Source organism: Sorex araneus, chromosome 5 (genome assembly GCF_027595985.1).
Source record: "Sorex araneus isolate mSorAra2 chromosome 5, mSorAra2.pri, whole genome shotgun sequence".
NCBI lineage: Eukaryota > Metazoa > Chordata > Mammalia > Eulipotyphla > Soricidae > Sorex > Sorex araneus.
In genome coordinates, this window is record NC_073306.1 from 75,039,470 (window position 1) to 75,058,371 (window position 18,902).

The 18,902-nt window shown below is 37.5% G+C and overlaps 1 protein-coding gene across 1 annotated transcript in view; it reads left to right on the forward strand.

Moving 5' to 3' along the window:
* The first annotated feature begins 16,718 nt into the window (after window positions 1-16,718).
* LOC101548999 (calcium-activated chloride channel regulator 4-like) overlaps window positions 16,719-18,902 on the forward strand; it is a 35,872-nt gene continuing 33,688 nt past the window's right edge. Inside the window, exon 1 of the mRNA XM_055140314.1 lies at window positions 16,719-16,877. Within this exon, the coding sequence (XP_054996289.1) occupies window positions 16,719-16,877 (159 nt within the window). The remainder of the gene's footprint in view (window positions 16,878-18,902) is intronic.

Below are 18,902 nucleotides of genomic sequence, written 5' to 3' on the forward strand. Positions count from 1 at the left end.
CACTGCTTTATAGCACTGATTGATATTTTAAATGATGGATATAAAGTTGATCCATGTGGAGGAGACAATCAGTGCTCACAGGATCCTGGGACACTTCAGGCAATAAGCAGCAAACTGGACAAGATACTTCAATGTTTGGTCCCAAGTGATATGGTATTGTTGGGGCTCAGTGGTTCTGGGGCCACCAGAGTACTACACTGATACCCAAGGGCTTCTAGGGTGACTTGGTGGTACTTTCTGATACTTTCTATTCTTTTTTCTTTCTTTTTTTTAATAAACTTTTCCTTCCATTCTGTTCCTTCTTTAAGTATCAGAAGATAGACTTTGGTATAAATTGGATGACTCCTAGCCTTAGATTTTACCTCTGTATAAAACGGGATAGTAATATCTGGCTCTAAGTGTTATGTGAATTCCTTTACAGAGCAGCAGATGCTCAGGCACATTACGCACATGTTACTTAATTCATGGCTGCTCTCACATGAAGAAGTCCTCCACTCCCAGGCTGCAGAGATAATTCACCAGACTTAGCCTATATTTTGCATACAGAAGGCCCAGATTTGATCCCTGGCACCTCATGGGTCCCCAAGAATTATGTTTTAAATTTAGGTCCTATTGTTTTCCATCACTCTGTAGTAAAGTGTTGCAGAAAATTGTATACTGATAAAAATTTAATCACTTACAGGTTCTGACTCGACTTAGCAGGAACTACTGCAGAATCCTTTCCTTTTCTCCAGAATCAATCTCTTAAAGGTATTAAAATCTTGATCAAATTTCAGTCATAGAGACAATCAGAGCTCTCAGATTCTTTGACGTCTAATACCAGAAGCCAAAACAAGCAGAGAAAGCTGACTATTGGTTATTCATGACACCTCCACTCTCTGTTAGATCACCTGAATATTTCACTCACATCCACTCATTCATATAGACTCAGACACAGACAAACACATACACACACACACACACACACACACACACACACACAATTTGAACCAACACAGGAAATGTGACTGAGAGAGTAATACTTATAGGTGTTTCTGCCTCATAATAAAGATTTTTGCATTAAATTGTGGCAGACTAAATCAAAAAAACAGTTCAAATTATAGATGCATTCTATTTAAAACATTCAAGTGAGCAAATTATTATTCTTAGTAGCAATAATTAGAATAACAAGAGTCATAACTTAAATATTTTAATATACTGTAAAGCATACAAAATTAAAAATTTTTTAATTTAATTTTTAATAAAAAACTAAAAGTGTCCATATTGATTACCAATGATAATAATAGCCAATTTTTTTAAATTTTATGCCAAGTACTTCAAGGATTTCTCCTATATTTTTTCATGTTTTCTTTGTAGAAACTTGGTAATTGTTTTGGTTTTGGTTTTCTGTTTTATTTTGTTTGGAGGCCATATCTGGCCATGCTCAAAGTTTAACTCTGTCTCTGGGCTCAGGGGTCATTCCTGGCTGGCTCAGCCGGGGATCTAACCCAGGTGGGATACATGAAAGACAAGTGTGCTACCCACTGAACTATCTCTCCAATTCCAAGTGACAGCATTATCCATATCAGTGAAGTATAACAGAATATGATTGGAAAAAATGAATAAGGTCACAAAGCTAGTTAGTGGCAAAGTCAACATGAACAAAAGCACATACCCTATCTGCAGTCATTTCTGCAGTGTAGATTCATCCTTGTAAGACCTCCTTGCAGACAAATGGAACTAACCAACTGGCCCAGAAAAATAGATACATTTTCTTTTCTCTTTATTTTAGGGGTGGTGACAAACATATATCAGTGAATAAAGATAATTACTGAAATTCTACAAAGATAATAAATATTTTAATATAACAATATAGAAAAATTTAAATGTGTTTTAGTTTAACTGACATAAGTAATTAAAATCTCACAAAATTTAATAGTTTCTTTTGCATTTTAGTTTTCAAAAAAGAATATATCATATTCCTATTATAGACCTAACTTTTAAAATTATACAGCTGATAAATCATATACAAGAAATATTTCCTATTAATTCTAATGCCCTATGTACCTTCATTATCTAATGCCCTGTGTACTTTTCTAGATATCTTGGGAATATCCCAGACGGGGAAACCAGGGTTAATAAACAATGTTTACTTCCTGGTTTGCTTGTTTGTTTCTAGTATAATGTTGAATACAGCACAAAGTTAGAATTCACCAATATAACATAATCTTGTTTCTAAGGAGTTTAACTGTTTGGTTTTACTACAGAATAAGACTGAATCTACACAAAAACACATGCATAAAATATTCATACCTGGTAGTGAATCAGTGTTCTTTAAGATCAAGCAATGACACATGTAGCTAAGAATAACAAACAGAAGATTTAAATAAACACCAGGATACATTCATTAATACAGTTTCCTCATGTTTCTGTTTATTTATTTGAGTGCTTTTTATAGGTGATGGGTGTCATACCTAGTGATATCAGGGCTTACTCCTGGCTCTGTCAGGAATCACTCCGGACATTCTGGGGAAAACCATAGAGGATTGGCCACATACAAGACAATCACCATACCCAGTCCGACCCCAGTTTCTTCATCTTAAGTGGAGAATTTTTTGAGTCTTATTTTTCTACATGCTACAAAGCAACTCAATTGCTCAAGAACAGTGACAAAAGCAATGGAAGCACTATAATCTATGATACAAAATTTAAAATATATGCACAACACTAATTTTACCTTTCAAAATAAAATTATCTTTAAATAATCATTTAAAGTATTAATGTTAATACTTCTAAAGCACGGTGGGGTGTATATGTTCATATAATGTCTCATGAACCATAAACAGATGCTATGTTTCTAGAAACCAACTGGGAATTGATAAGGGCCTTATTAGTGTTTATCCTTTGACATGTGTATACATGTCCTTTTCATAAGAAAATAAGTTCAAACTTACACTAGAATATTTACAACATGGTCATTTGGAAAACATCCAAACTGAAAACAATCTCAACGTCTAACAATCATACTAAATTAGGGCACATTTATGTGATGAAATTCTATTCATTTAAAATAGAATTGATGAAAAATTTTATTGACAAAAAATGTTCTAGGTGTGCTCCATTCTGGAAGTCCCCACATTCAAACTTGGAGTGCATATATCAACCCTTTGAGGTGTAATATCTCCTCCTTTACTTTATGGAACTCTCTCTTCTCTCATATTTCCTAAATAAAATTTGGGTGGGGGTGGAGGGCAAACCCAGCAATGTTCAGGGGTTACTCCTGGCTCCTCATTCTGGAATCACTCCTGGTGGTGCTCTGGGGACCATATGGGATGCTGGGGATGGAACCCGTTGGCCACATGCAAGGAAAACACCCTACCTACTGTACTATCATTCCTGCCCCAATAAAACTATGTTTAAGGGAAAATTATTTAAGAAATATATCTACTTATGGAACATTGGAGCACTTAATTATATCTGTTCCATAGTTTTGTTATCTATAATAGTACAGCAATATTCTTGCATTATAGCATGGGTGTGACAATTACTGTAATGAATATACACAGAGTGGTAAGAACAGTGACTGGCAGAAATGAATCATTAAGTCATTATTAACATTTTATTGCCCTCTACATTGTCTTCAACCCTCATTCCAGAAGTGTTCTGATAGAATCCTTATGTGTACAGTTTTAAATGTCTATGAAATTAAATAAGCAAGAGATCTGGATAATGTAAATATATATTAATAGGTAATTAAAGGTTTCTTTTGGTGAGATGTAATGTATAGTATGGTATCTTTAATCATTCTTTTTAAAAGATTGCTGAGCGTAAATATTTTAAGTAACTTTTTGTTTTGCTTTGCGGGTAGGGGATGAGGGACACACTTGGATGTGCTCAAGGTTTTTGTTTTGGTTTGGTTTTTGGGCCACACCTGGTGCTTCTCAGGGGATTACTGCTGGCTCTGCACTCAAGAACTGCTCCTGGTGGTGCTCAGGGACCATATAAATTGCCAGGAATTGAACTCGATTCAGCTGCATGCAAGGCAATTGTCTTACCATCTATACTATTGCTCTAGCTCATGTGCTCAGGGATTACTCCTAGTTCTGTGCTCAGTGGTTGCTTTTAGTGGTTTGAGAAGACATAATCCACTACCCGCAGTCTAACCAAAATCAGTCACATGAAAACTCTACTATTTTACATGCCCAAGTTTTTATAACAAGAAAAGATTTATAACTATGTATGTCATAAGAAATTGATTAAATTTATGATTATGATTATTTCATTGTGTATACAAATATCATATCAGGATTTGCAGGAGGTCACATGGAACACCACCAACATCTATAGCAAAGAGCAAATTCATAAGAACATTGTACTGGTCTGCAAAGTATAACCCAGAAGTTACTGTACAGAATATACAGAATGATAATCCACAGTTTGTGACAGGTAGGTTGTATGGCTCAATGGTAGAGCAGATGCCTGACCTAGGTGAGGAACTTGATTCATTCCCTGAACCATACAGTCCCATAAGCAACCTAAAACATTAGTTCAAAATAAATTAAAAAGTGATGGGACACTAAAGGAAGTGGCAATGCCTCTTTTCATATGTTACAGATTATTCCAGGGGAAAATAGTGACTTATTTCTCTGTAAAATTTTCTCCAAAACCAAATACTAAAACTTTTCAGCATTTTTCATTTTATGTATCTAAAATATAGCATAGAGGCCAGGAGAAAGTACAAAGTTAGAGGATGTGGTTATCATGCATCCAATGTGGCTTCATCCCTGTCCTCTTGAGCATCACCAGGTACAGTACTGAAGGTCTCTGAACATCACCCCATTTGGCTCAGAGTACCCCAAGCACTGTCAGGGTGTCTCTGCTGGTCCCCTCAAGGCCGATTTTCTTAATATCACAAGGAGAAAGCCCTATCTCCTCAGCAATTCTTGGGAGACCCCAAAAACAAAAATTGAGGACAATCTTGCAAACATTTCCTTGAAACGCCTTCTGTTTAGAACTTAAAACCAGTGCTAATTTTGCCAGCCTCAGAAGAAACAGAGAATGTCATTCCTGGTTAATGTCTCCCGTATTTCTCAATCTTCAGGGTATACATACAAATCACCTGGAAACTTAGTTAATATGCAAATTTTGATTTGGTAGATTCAGCAACTCATGACTCTAGTTTTAATAGTTCCAGAAAAAGCCAGAAGAACTCACTTGGAGTAACAGGTCACTTCAAGAGACTTGCCTCCTCCTCCCTCCTTTTCATATCTCTTCTATTTAATCCTACCTTTTGTTCTACTGTTGATTCACCCAGGGCAAGCATCTCTCTCAGGAAGAACAGCATCTTGTCCTGCCTAGAGTTGATTCATTCAGGGTGGGAACCTGACTCTGATTGAGCTTAACAGAGTTCATCTCCAGCACCTTCTGAGCCAGAACTAGGGAAGGTAAGTAATATCTCTATGAAAACAAAGTTGTGTGTTCTGCAGCTCAGAAATATTCTCTAACCAATTATTTTCTTCTGAAAGGAGAAATTGGTAATGGGATGATGAGTTTAAGATAAAGGGGCATGTGAGTCTATGTTCATATCCCTAGCCTGAAACAGAGCCTGAACTCTAAGGCTAATCTCACCATGACAGTGCTATGTCAGATATGCCCATTGTTCTCCCAAACACAAATATATGTGTATTAATTATTTTCAGGTGGTTTTCTGTCACATGTCACCAAAGAATAGTAGCACCCACAACCCCAAAACACTCCTAAAATTCTTTTTTAGAAATTTATTTATTTACCTCAATTCATAAAACATAGAACCTTTTACACTGGTTTCTATTAATTGCTAATATAATTGTTTATAAGGTTGCTGCATATCTTTTTGTGTCTTGATAGCTCATTTCTTCTATTACTGAATAACATTGCACAGGATGAACTTGCCACTGTTTATTCATTCACTTATTGAAGAACAACTTGTTCACTTTTAAGTTTTGACAATTGTGAACAAAGCCATATAAATATCTGTGCTCAGGTTTTTGTGTAGATATGCACAATTCATTTGGGTAAATACTCAGAACAAATGTTGATTTTTTTTCTTTTTGGGTCACACCCGGGGTGATGCATAAGGGTTACTCCTGGCTTGTGCACTCAGGAATTACTCCTGGAAGTGCTTGGGGTACCATATGGGATGCTGAGAATCAAACCCAGGTCGGCCGCATGCAAGGCAAACACCCTACCCGCTGTGCTATTGCTCCAGCCCCACAAATGTTGATCTTACAGTATGAGTATGTTTAATTTTATAAGAAACTGCTGAACTGAATTCCAAAGTATGTGCTCCATTTTGACCTTTCCAAATGGATCACCGCTCCTTTCTTGACCGCTATTTTTTGTATACCAGTGTTCATCTTCCCCATTTTATATTATTCATATTTTAGAAGTTATGGTCTTGTTAAAGTTTATGTACTGATTTACACAAAATTAAGACAGCTCACCACTGCTTAGTTACTCTAATAAGGGTTTCATAGTGTATCATGGTTTTAAAATTTGCAATTCCATGATGAAATAGGATGTTTTCTATACTGGCTTTTCTGTCATATATATATACATACATATATATACATATACATATATATGCAAGCTACAGAGAGTATCCCACCCGCACAGCAAAGCCTGGCATACTACCATGGCGTATTCTATATGCCACAAACAGTAACAACAAGTCTCACAATGGAGACATTACTGGTGCCCACTTGAGCAAATAGATGAACAATGGGATGATAGTGCTACAGCGCTACCTTAAATCTCTATATCCAGCTAAATAATCTAGTCACTGTAAATTCTACACAATAAATATATTTCCAATTATCTGTTGATCTAATTCTTGCACCAACTAGCATCTAAAATAGTCTTTTTTGTTGACTTGGGTTGATTTAATTTTTGAAAACTATGAATTTCTACTCTGCTGGAGGCCAGGACCACCTAGCATCTGCTTTTCCAAAGGTCTACAGTTTCATTAGGAAGACAAAAAGTAATTAAGCATAGTGTAAAATGATGTGATTTAATTATGGAAGCATCCAAGAGAAAGAACTATGGAGAAATGGCACCTTACCTAAATCTTGAAAGACAAATAGATAGAGAAAAAAGGAAATTCCAGTAAGGAAGAGCAAATGCCAAATGAAGGGGGTGAGATCAGGAGGATGAGGAGCAGAGAAACAATTAAAAAATAGCGAGGCTTATATGAATGAAGGCCTTGAGTAGAACGCCAAAGGTCTTGAATTTTGTCCTAAAAGCAGTGACTGAAAGTAAAATAAAATATGTATCAGGACAAGATCCTGTTTTTTTTAACTCATATTACAAAATATATTGGGAGGAATTGGAGTAGAGACAAGGACTTAGAACAAAGTAGATTAAAACTACTGTGAGTTATAACAAGGCAAAATGGGGTCAGTGTGATAGTGTCCTGTTTTTTTTTTAACTCATATTACAAAATATATTGGGAGGAATTGGAATAGAGACAAGGACTTAGAACAAAGTAGATTTAAACTACTGTGAGCTATAACAAGGCAAAATGGGGTCAGTGTGATAGTACAGCAGGTAGAGTGTTTGACTTGCACATGGCAGACCTGGGTTCAATCCTCGGCAACCCATATGGTTCCTAGAGCACTGCCAGGAGTAGTTCCTGAAAGCAGAGCCATGGGTAATCCCTAAGCATTGATGGTAGAGACACAAAAGAGTAAATATAGGCAAAATGAAGTCTTTTACGGTCAATGTTATTCTTTAAAAAATATTTTTCAATGTCTCTTACATACAGCAAATTACTGAATCTTCTCAAAATCTGAGACTTTGTCTTACTACAAGTGTGGTGAATTCACAGAGTTTTATAAGAATTTATTTCTCCTACCTTTCTTCATTCGGATGAGCCTCACGCATGAAGGGACCGGCAGAGGAACCCAGGTGTGCAGGATCCAGGGCTGAGATCTCCAAGCCTGCTCAGATTGGGACTGAGCTTTCTCCACCCAGACCCCCCATTTTCCAGAAGCTTGGCAGCCACCCCCACAAACTGTCCCCAGCACAGTGTAATCCCACAAATGGACAACATCCAGAGACTATAACACCAAGCTCCCAGAAGCCTGAAATATCTAATACCCTTGTCTCCTTCTTGGAGAACCTGACAAGCTACGAAGATTCTATTGCCCACATGGGAGAGCCTTGTAAGCTCCCCATGGCATATTCATATCCCAAATACAGTAAAAGATAAATACATACCTCTTGGAGAGCCCAGCAAGCTACCGAGAGTATCCTGCCCGCACGGCAAGCTATCTGTGGCGTATTCGATATGCCAAAAACAGTAACAATAAGTCTCATTCCCTGACCCTGAAAGAGTCTCCAATTGTTGGGAAAGAGAGTAAGGAGAGTCTGCTAAAATCTCAGAGCTGAGTGTAATAGAGACATTACTGGTGCTCGCTCGAGTAAACCGACAAACAACAGGATACAATGATACCTTTCTTCATATTTTCCATTTCACACACATTTTTGTTTCTTATGCTCCTGTACTTTCCATACTTCCATCAAATACATTAGATTTTACTCTGGTGGTTTAAAAATTAGACATGCTTTTAGTTTTCTCAACTTACTAAGTCTACTCATGTATTTTATATTTCCTATAGCAGTCCTCAGTAACTTCAGTTTCAGCAGAAATGTGTCAGCAGATTGTTTTCTCTCTAGACCCCAATACCAGCTTCCTTCTTGTTGGTATTTTCTATAGTCTCAAATATGAATGAATAGATTGCAATTGTTAATCATCGCCTGTGTAAAAACTATTTTTACTACATAATTTACTGTATTTAGTTCCAACAACTTATTGATTCCTCTTTGTGTTTCTTTTTTCAGGATAACTTCCTCCAAGAATATTTACTGAGTATATGCTTGGGTGACCTGACAACTAGTGTTTTGGGCTTATTTTTACTTTACTCCATTCTAATATTTAAGTGACAGTTAAAATATTAGGTTTAATTTTGCTTTTGCTTTTTCAATACTTTGAGGATCTTACCCCATTCTTTCTTGAATCCTGGGATGCTGTTGAAATGTCTGGATTAGATGTGGAGTTGATATCTGAGTATAACTTCAGTATAACTGCAGCCATGTGTGGAAATGAGATCACCAATGGGATCACAGAGGGAAAAGAGAAAGGAATCAATAACTGGCTCTTAAGATGAGCCAGTTCTTAATGAGAAGTATATAAAAGAGTTATTATAAACTACACTGGAAAAGAACAGCCAAAGATGTGCAAGTACAAGCAAGAGTGTGGTTACATAAATGAAAAAAGAAGGCAATTTCAAAAATTAGGCATTGTTCAGCAATATCAACTGTTAGACAAGTTGGGTAAGATGCAGTATGTAAAATTGCTGTGTGAAACTATATTCAAATAAAATCTTGCTTTTGCTACAATATGGAGGGATTAGAATTGGAATGTGTCTGTACATATGGATTTGAATACTCATCTCAATAACCCAGTCCCCTTGATTGTCTGAATTCACAAGCTAAGGAAATTATCACTCTTTTTCTAGTATTGCATTAGTATCTCCATGTTGTTTTTCTCATAATAAAAACATAAAAATATAAAACCTTGGTTTGGGGAGTCAAAATTTTAATATAGCTAATAGCTGTAAATGCAAGAAATCACTGCTTGGGAGTGAACACTACAATTGTCAAATATATCCGTGCCATTTTAAAGAAACAGTGACAGTTACTCAGCTTCACCTATTCATCACAGAAAGAAACAAGTACGAACCACGAGAGCAAGTACATTGGAATGTAGGTCTTTGTATTGGGAGTGAAATAGTCCATTTTCTATATCTGATTTTAGCCTTTATTTCAAGTAGAATACTTATATGCAGAAACAAAATGAATAATATTAAATTTAAAACAAAACATTAAATTCTATGTATTCTCTAAAATTCAACTTAAATGTCACTTATCCCAACTCCATCTCTAGTATTAACTTAGAATGCTTTAATCCATCGTCTTTTGCAATCAAATTTTTATGGCAGCATTGATCAGGTCAGTGGCTCTACGAGATGTTTGATTCCTCTGTGGTAAGCATATTTTTATCTTATGTGCCTACCACATAACCAATAGCCCATAAATAGCCAAGTGGCTAATAAAATGGGCATTATTATCTGGTATGCTATATAAACTCTATTTTTTCCAGAAGAAATTTTTTTGCTGATCAAGAGACAGAAATCTAGATCTTTTGAATTAAGAGTTAAAACATAAAATATGGAAGAATTTTGCATTTTTTAATTTGTTCTTAATATTGTTTCATACGTGGAGGGCTTGACTCTGAGTTGACCTTATCTAGGAAAATTATTCACCTTGAAGAAATACAGTATGGGTTTATGAATATGTACTTATTTGTAAAATGATAATGGTGTATACCCATCAGGTGTTTATGAAGAGTAAATGGGTTAATAGATTTATAGAATGTTATTTGTGCTGGGCATATTACAATGCTTACTATATACTAATATTAATATTAGTAATTAGTAATATTATTTTACTAATTACATATTACAATCCTTACTATATACTAATATTAATATTAGTACTTAGTAGTATTATTTTACTAATTACTAATTACTAATTTAAATATTACTAATTAGTAATATTATAATATACTAATATTAATATTACTATTTGATATATTAACATAATGCCCTACCTTACAATAGGATCACTGGAAACAAACTTTGAGATAAAGATTTGCAAAAAGCAATTTTTCAGGAAGTTCTAGAGCATAAAAATTGTTGGGGGGAGGACATAAAGCAAGGTAAGACTAGAATTAAAGCAGGTTAACTATAGGCAAAGAGCCATGGAGTTGAATTGATTCCATAGGCAGTGCGAGTATGTGAGTTATACCTCAGAACTTGTACTAAACTAAGTTTATCTCTGCATACTCTTGGAAACCCACATGATGTAAAGTTACCTATGACTCTCTGTATAAAAAAATGTAAAAAAATGAATTGGCCATCCTCCATAAAAATAGTTTCTTGTATGGGTCACTGGAAGCAAAAGCACATTGGTTAAAGAAGAAAGAATATAAAGGAACAGTAAAAGGGATGTGAGGGCATCTGGAGAAGAATATCTAGAGTGTCCAGTATCATAACCCAAGGTATAAGCAGCTAAGTAATATTTAGCTTCACATGTACTATGCAGAGATTGACATGCATTCAAGATCCAAACTTAGTTTCACATGTACTATGTAAAGATAGACATGCATTCAAGTTCCATGCTCTCTTCACCCCTAGATATGTGAATTTAGATCATTTATTTAACTATATAGACTGTTCCACCATTTTTAATAAGGAGAATAACAGTACCACCTCAAATAAGTGATAAAAATATAAGTCTCTGTATAGAGTGAGTGGGCTGGAGCGATAGTACGTGGGTTAAGGCATTTGCCATGGACACGGCCGACCCAGGTTCGATTCCCCCACCCCTTTTGGAGAGCCTGGCAGGCTACCGAGAGTACCTTTCCTGCACAGCAGAGCCTGGCAAGCTAACCGTGGCATATTCGATATGCCAAAAAACAGTAACAACAAGTCTCACAATGGAGAAGTTACTGGTGCCTGCTCAAGCAAAACGATGAGCAACGGGATGACAGTGACAGTGATACAGTGATATAGAGTGAGTGCTGAGCAAATATTATGTCTTAATCTTTATAGAATTTCCTATATATAAAAAGATAAGCTGAGAGGCATCACTGTGAATAGCTGAATGTAAGTACTAGTTCCTTAAGTGACGTATTTTGGAACAACTTTCTGTCTAAAACAACCTTGGTCAAGAATTTTTCTGCTATCCTTTTGATCTCTTCTTATTTTAAGAGGAATCATTTCCATTTAGGAGCCATATATTAAGTTCCCTTAGCATCATCTAACCTTACAAAATCTAAAAACAAATAGTTGCCTTGACTGATGGTACAGTCATTGAATTAACTCCTACCAAACAGAAGCAGCATCCAGGAAAGCAAGGTGGTACCATTTCAGTGTTGGCAAGCAAGAAACCATGAGAAGATCATGTAGACCTTGAAGGCTGATGTGAAGTCTCTCTGGAAGGAGTTTTGCCACCAACTCACTTATCTTCCGAAGTCATTATTGCTCTTACCTATTGTGTCAGCAATGGAACCAGAAGCACTAATATTCAATTATGTGAATACTCAAAAACACAACTCTTAGGTCCTGAAATCTGGAGATTTCCTTGATTAGAAATTCTGTTATGGCCCAAAAAGTAAAAAGGTTGAGAGGCCAATGACCGGCTAAACTTCACAAAGTATTTAAGGTAACTATTGTATAATCATAAAACTGAATTTCAGACGAAGGAGATGGTGGTCTGGTCCTGTTTGGAATTTTGGGACAACAGTGACATCAGTCAGGCAAAACCTTTGATTGAATATGATGTGTTCAATTTCATTGTGGAACTGTTCACTGGGAGACTCCCATGTCCAACATTTAGATTCGACCTTCTGGAACTGCGAGTTACCATGGATGGTTTTGGTCGACATAATGAACTCAGACAGTATCTCACCCTGTTTGTTCCATTCTAGGCCATGGGTCCCAATGTGAAGTTCTTCGGCAACCTTCTCGGAGTTCCTAGCTTGGCATTAAAATCACTGACAATGACCTTACAGAAGGTGTGCTCTTCTTTATAGAACTTCTCCAGCTCCATGTAGAACTTCTCAATTTCTACTTCGTCATAGTTGGATGTTGGTGCATAGATAACAGAGATAGAAACTACCGGCAATGAGCCACATCTATTCAAATGTAAGCGTCCAATTTGGGTTGTTAGGTATTCAAACAAATCGATGTTCATGGCCAAGCTCATGTTGACGAGGACACCAACACCACCAATGCCTCAACTGTCACATTTTCTGAGGAACAATTCTTCTCCAGTGTCAAAAAACGACATGGTGTGATCAACGCTTTTTCACTTGGTCAGTCCAATGACGTTGTACTTGATGTTCTGCGCTTGCAACAACAGATCATCAATGGATGCTTCCGATGCCAGTGCAGGTGCATTAAAAGTAACAGACAGTAATTTTAGTCTTTAATTTGGGCAGCCTAGTTCAGCCCTGAGATTTTATCAGCCTCTCCTTGCTCATCCTTCTCAACGCTGCCATACTGGAGGCTCTTTCAGGGTCAGGTGAACGAGGCCCGTTATAGTTACTGTTTTTGGCATATCTAATACTCTACAGGGAGTTTGCCAGATTCTGCCGTGTGGGTGGGTTACCCTTAGTAGCTTGCCGGGCTTTCTGAGAGGGACGGAAGCTTTTAGGGCAGCCTCTAATCGCCCTTACAGGTGCTCCCAGCCCACCAAATGTAAGCTTTTGGTCAACTGGTTTGTTGTAACAATCTGCATGCTGACAAACATGCACCTGCCTCCGTCTCTGGGCAGCACCTGTTGGCACCATGCCACCCCCTCCACGATGAGGCGGCGAACCATCGAGGGGTAGAGTGATCACGCGGTAGAGTACAAAATAATGGGAGATAGAAAATAATGTTGACCAAACTTCTGACAAACTGCCTGTTTGTGAGATGGACAATCATTGACATTTTAGTTTTCTACTATTTGGCTTATACTGTCGAAGGATGAGTTGGACAAAACACAGTTCCTCTAACAGAGAAAGTGGAACCATCTCCTACTCTGCATTTCCACACAGAGAACCTACAGGAGACCAGGCTTCCTTTGTTTTCTGAAGGCTGTACTGCTTTACCTAACCATAACTACTCTCCTTGCTTATTTCGGATGTAAAAGTTTGGAATCAGAAGCAGGGGCAGGAAAGAAAGGATGTGCTACTTCGAAGAACACAATGCTTTGGGAGTGTAAGTGATTTTACAGTCCCATAGAGAGGCCAGAAACAGAAAGGGGGAAAGAAAGTCACACATCATGTGGCAAAAGGGCCAGTCAGACTCTTTTGATTGTGCAAGGTCCTAAGAACTACAAAAATGTGTGATGTAACACTGTATTCTATTTAATATAGTAGGCTATAAAGAGTAGCCTGGATCTCTAGAGCACCAGTTGGAATGTCCCCCACAAACAAAAATTTAACGTTAAAAATACAAAAGGAAAAGCAATTCCCTTGAAACTGCTGAACTGAATTAATCACTCATAATATTATGAAAACAACACTAAATTTCTATTTTTACTTGTTATTCACTATCAACATAAAATGTAAATAAGTTAGAACTTATCTTCTATGACTTTTTTTTCATTCTTCTCTTTTGAATTTCCCTGTCCACTGGGTATGTGCCCTGGTTCAATTCCTGTGCTAAGCAAACTTATACCAGGATCCTGTCATTCTATTTAGAGGAAAATTTGAAAGCCATTCTTTCTTTCCTTCCACAAGTGTACAACTGTCATCCCCCTGTTGTTCATCAATTTACTTGAGCAGGCACCAGTAATGTCTCTATTATACTCAGCCCTGGGATTTTAGCAGCCTCTACTTACTCGTCTTTCCCAACGACTGGAGACTCTTTCAGGGTCAGGGGCATGAGACCTATCGTTACTGGTTTTGGCATATCAAATACACCACGAGTAGCTTGCCAGGCTCTACCGTGTGGGCAGGATACTCTCGGTAGCTTGCCAGGCTCTCTAAGAGGGGCGGAGAAATCGAACCAGGGTTGGCCACATGCAAGGCAAACACCCTACCCGCTGTGCTATCGCTTCCAGCCAAATGGAAAGTCAAATTTAAGAAAATACAGCTTTCAAGGAAGTCACATAGTTGTGACAGAGTTCAGAAAAGACTGGAGTCTCTCTCCGAGAGGTCTGTATATATTTTTTACTGTATTGGGGATATGAATATGCCATGGGGAGCTTGCAAGTCTCTCCCTTGTGGGCAATAGACTCTTGGTAGCTTGTCAGGTCCTCCAACACATTTAAGAAAATATCACTCTCAGAAGAAGCAGTGGAAACCCAAATTTGTCTTCATTTCAAGCCATATTGATTAGTCCGATTTTAAGTCTCTGGATATTGGCCATTGATGGAATTACACACACCTGGGTTCCTCTGCCGGTACCTTCATGCATGAGGCCTGTCCAAATGTGTGGAGAGGGGCCTCGGGCATGGCTGTAGCTAGGTTCTGGTGGTCTGCGGCCGCTGGGAGACTTAAAATCCAGAGACTTAAAAGCAAGCTTCCAGAAGAGAGCAATGCAGAGAGTCTCTTGCCTGCAAGTCTGGCTGTCTTTCCCAGGGTCCCTCGGAGGGTATGGGCTCCAGCTTCCCTTCCCACCCTGAGCAGAGTTCCCGGCGGCCGAAGACCACCGGAATCTAGCTATAGCCACTCAAGAATAGAAATTCTTTCTTTTTTTTTTTTGCTTTTTGGGTCACACCCAGCAATGCTCAGGGGTTACTCCTGGCTTTGCACTCAGGAATTACTCCTGGCAGTGCTTGGGGGACCATATGGGATGCCGGGGATTGAACCCGGGTCGGCCGCGTGCAAGGCAAATGCCCTACCCACTGTGCTATCGCTCCGGCCCCAAGAATAGAAATTCTTGAGTCATCTCATAACTTCTAACCTAGTCCTCATTCTCATTTTTTAAAAACTGTTAAAATTTTTAACTGTTAAATATTATGTCTTATGAAATTATAACCAGATTGTGGATTTATTAATTCCATGGAATCTGGGATAATATTCTTAGGTTCAACACAAGACTGCCATTTACTAGCATTGTGAACTTAGAAAGTTACTGGAATTCTGTGTGCCTCAGTTCCCCCATAGCTAAAATGAAGATAGTTCATACATGAGATATGGATGGTGAGGATTAAGTGAAAGATTTTAGGAAACACTGAGTAAGTATTAACAAATAATATTATTTACTTTGTCTCTACAGTAACCGACACACTATAAGATGTTTTTGATAGTGGTAAAAGTTCATATTAGTAAATTCAATAAAAGCAAATTATATTCCTTTTTATGAGACAGACTTTTAAAAAAAACTGACTCATAAAACCTGACAAAATCTTCCTTCATTAATCAATGGCTCAAAATATTTTTAATTTGGCGTCTGAAAAGTGATAGTAGAACAGGGAGTATGCTTGCTTTCTCTGTGACCAACCTGGGTTCCATCTGTGGTACCCCATATGATCCTACGAGCACTAACAGGAGTGCAGAAGTGATTCTTGAGCACAGAGCCAGAAGAAATCCCTGAATACTGCTATGTATGGACAAATAAAACATTTTAATTTATATTTTAAAACCGTCATGATTAATGTGGTGTTACTTAAATTTAATAATCTCCAATGGACTACCATTACATATTAATAAATAATTTAAAAGATAATTAAATGACATTGTAAAACTGAGGACATTAGCATTACTGTTTCTATTCATTCCACTATGAAATATTACTTTTCACATTGCCTTGACAGAATTTACAAATTCCTTTATTTAGGCAATCAACCCAAATTATAAAGTTGAAAAAAATCTTCCTAAGTAAGAAACTTATGATTATTTTATTTAAAGAGACCTGATTCCCTGCTTCTGATCACTTTACACAGCAATTCTCAAACATACAATAAAACAGGTGTCTAAAGTACAGAATTTCCTCATATCTGACATGTTGAACTTTGTATGACCCCATGGACCCATTATCACCTGGTAATACTTAGCAATAAATATATATAAATGATGGAAATAAGGTGAAAGAGAAGGTGGTTCTTCTCTCAAGAGAGAGAGGAGAGAGGAGAAAGGAAGTATGGCAACACTCAGAAGCTTTGTCTTCCTCTCTGTCCTATACTTGCTACATGGTTGCAATTCTTCCCTGATTCAACTGAAAGACAATGGCTATGAAGGTATTATCATTGCTATAAACCCTGATGTGCCAGAAAATGAAGCTCTAATTACAGCAATACAGGTAAGAATTCTGGTTGAATTAAGTAAGAGAAAACATGTCGGTGATTATTATTAGAAAGACTTTTGAACACTCCAAGAAACTTAAAAACAGCTTGATGCAGTGAAAATGATGCTGCAGTGGGCCATGAGAACTGGGGGAGCAAGGAAGGGTTCTGCTTTCTTTCACTAGAGACCAAACAAATCTGAGGTAAGCTTCAGCTTCTCATCTCTAACCTCAGCAGTTGGAATTGCTGTTACTAAACAAACACCAGTGGAATTCTTCTGGATAGTCAGGGGGACACTAGGGAATTTTTTAAGTGTCGGCTCTTGGGCAGTGCATGTTATTCTCAGGTTATAGATAGTAATAGATAACAAAAAGCAGGGCAGATGATAGAAAACTGCTATGAAGAAAAATAAATCAACAAAACGAAATGGAAAATGTTGGCATTGCTGGTGAAGGGAGAGAATATGGTTACATTTCATATTTGGTAGCAAGGGAAAGCTTCGCTTCGGAGATAGTATCTGAGGCTGATAGCTGAGAGGCATGAAAGAAGAGCCCACAGAAAAAAAGAAAGAAGGAACAGAAGCATAGAGGTAAGAGCTGATTTGGTATGACCTGGGAAACAACTGGAATGAGCGGGTGAAAGGGTGGGCAAAGCAGAGAGATTGAGTTTGCGACTCCCAGGTTACTGGATGACTCTGAGTGTAACAGGAATCATGAAAGGGGTGTGAGCAGAGAGGGGTGTGCTCTCTCCTCCATGTTCAGCAGCCACTGCATGTAACACGGACAAAACCCTGAGGATGGTGCTTCCACTTGTCACACATCCTGAGACCATAGGGCTGGAGCAGGACAACGGGTAGGAGGCTGTTACAATTGAGAAGAGATAGTGAGTAAGGGTCAGTATATTGTAGGAGAGAGAACTTGTGACGTGATCTGAACATATTCTGAGGATATCATGGACAATTTTTCAGATGATTTTAATGTACATGTGTTGGGGGGAATATGAAAAAGATATAAGTTAATAATTTAAGGATTTTGGCCTGATCATTTGGAGAAGATGAAATTATCATCAATTGAATTATCCTCAACTAGCAGTATTATTGAATCATAATTTTTATACTGGATTAATTCTTAATTATGTCTTGAGATGTCAACTGTCCATTTTCCTAATTTCTTTTATTCTTGTGTCTTTGGGCTTGAGGGTGCTTGTTTTCAGAGATGTCAATGTCTTCATCTTCTTGACCCAGTTCAGGCATTATAGAAATTTTTAGAAGAAACTTAATAGGAAGAAAATAGGCCTTGTTGCAAGGCAGGTCTGGTTAAGTAAGTGAACATCAAATTCTGTGGACTCAGCACAGAATAAAACCTGAACATAGATAGTAAGGAAAATAGGAGCCAACGGAAGACACTGCAGTTCTCCCAGGTGGTAGCAATACCATTTTGCCAAAATTATTTATTTGGCTGAACTTTTAACCATTTCTATACTCAAGAGCTTAAGCATTCATACTGAGGAATATGTGATTTAAACTCTGTCTTGAGACATAGAAAGATCGCACTCATATGTGGAATATAAAGTAGCTGAGAGGTACAAGCTTACAATGTTGCGATTCCTGGCAGACATTTCTCTGGACTTAGTTACTAAAATACTAAAATACAGAAATCCAAAACTATGCTGCTGCTAGTGCGGCCTCCTGACCTCATATCTCTTCATTCTCAGCCATGGAAAACAAATTACCAAATGCTTTCTTTTCAGCAGATCGACTTTAGGAGGGAGAAACTCCAAATCAATAATAGTGAATTTTTTTTGTTTAAATATTGAATGTAATCAAAGTAAAGTGAAAGTAAAGTAAAATTTACCAGTTACACATGCGGGGTGGGGGGCTGGGGAGGTGGGGGGAAGGGGGGAGGTATATCGTGATTCTTGGTGGTGGAATAGGTGCACTGGTGAAGGGATGGGTGTTTGAGCATTGTATAACTGAGACTTTAACCTGAACGCTTTGTAACTTTCCACATGGTGAATTAATAAAAGAATTTTAAAAAAATAAT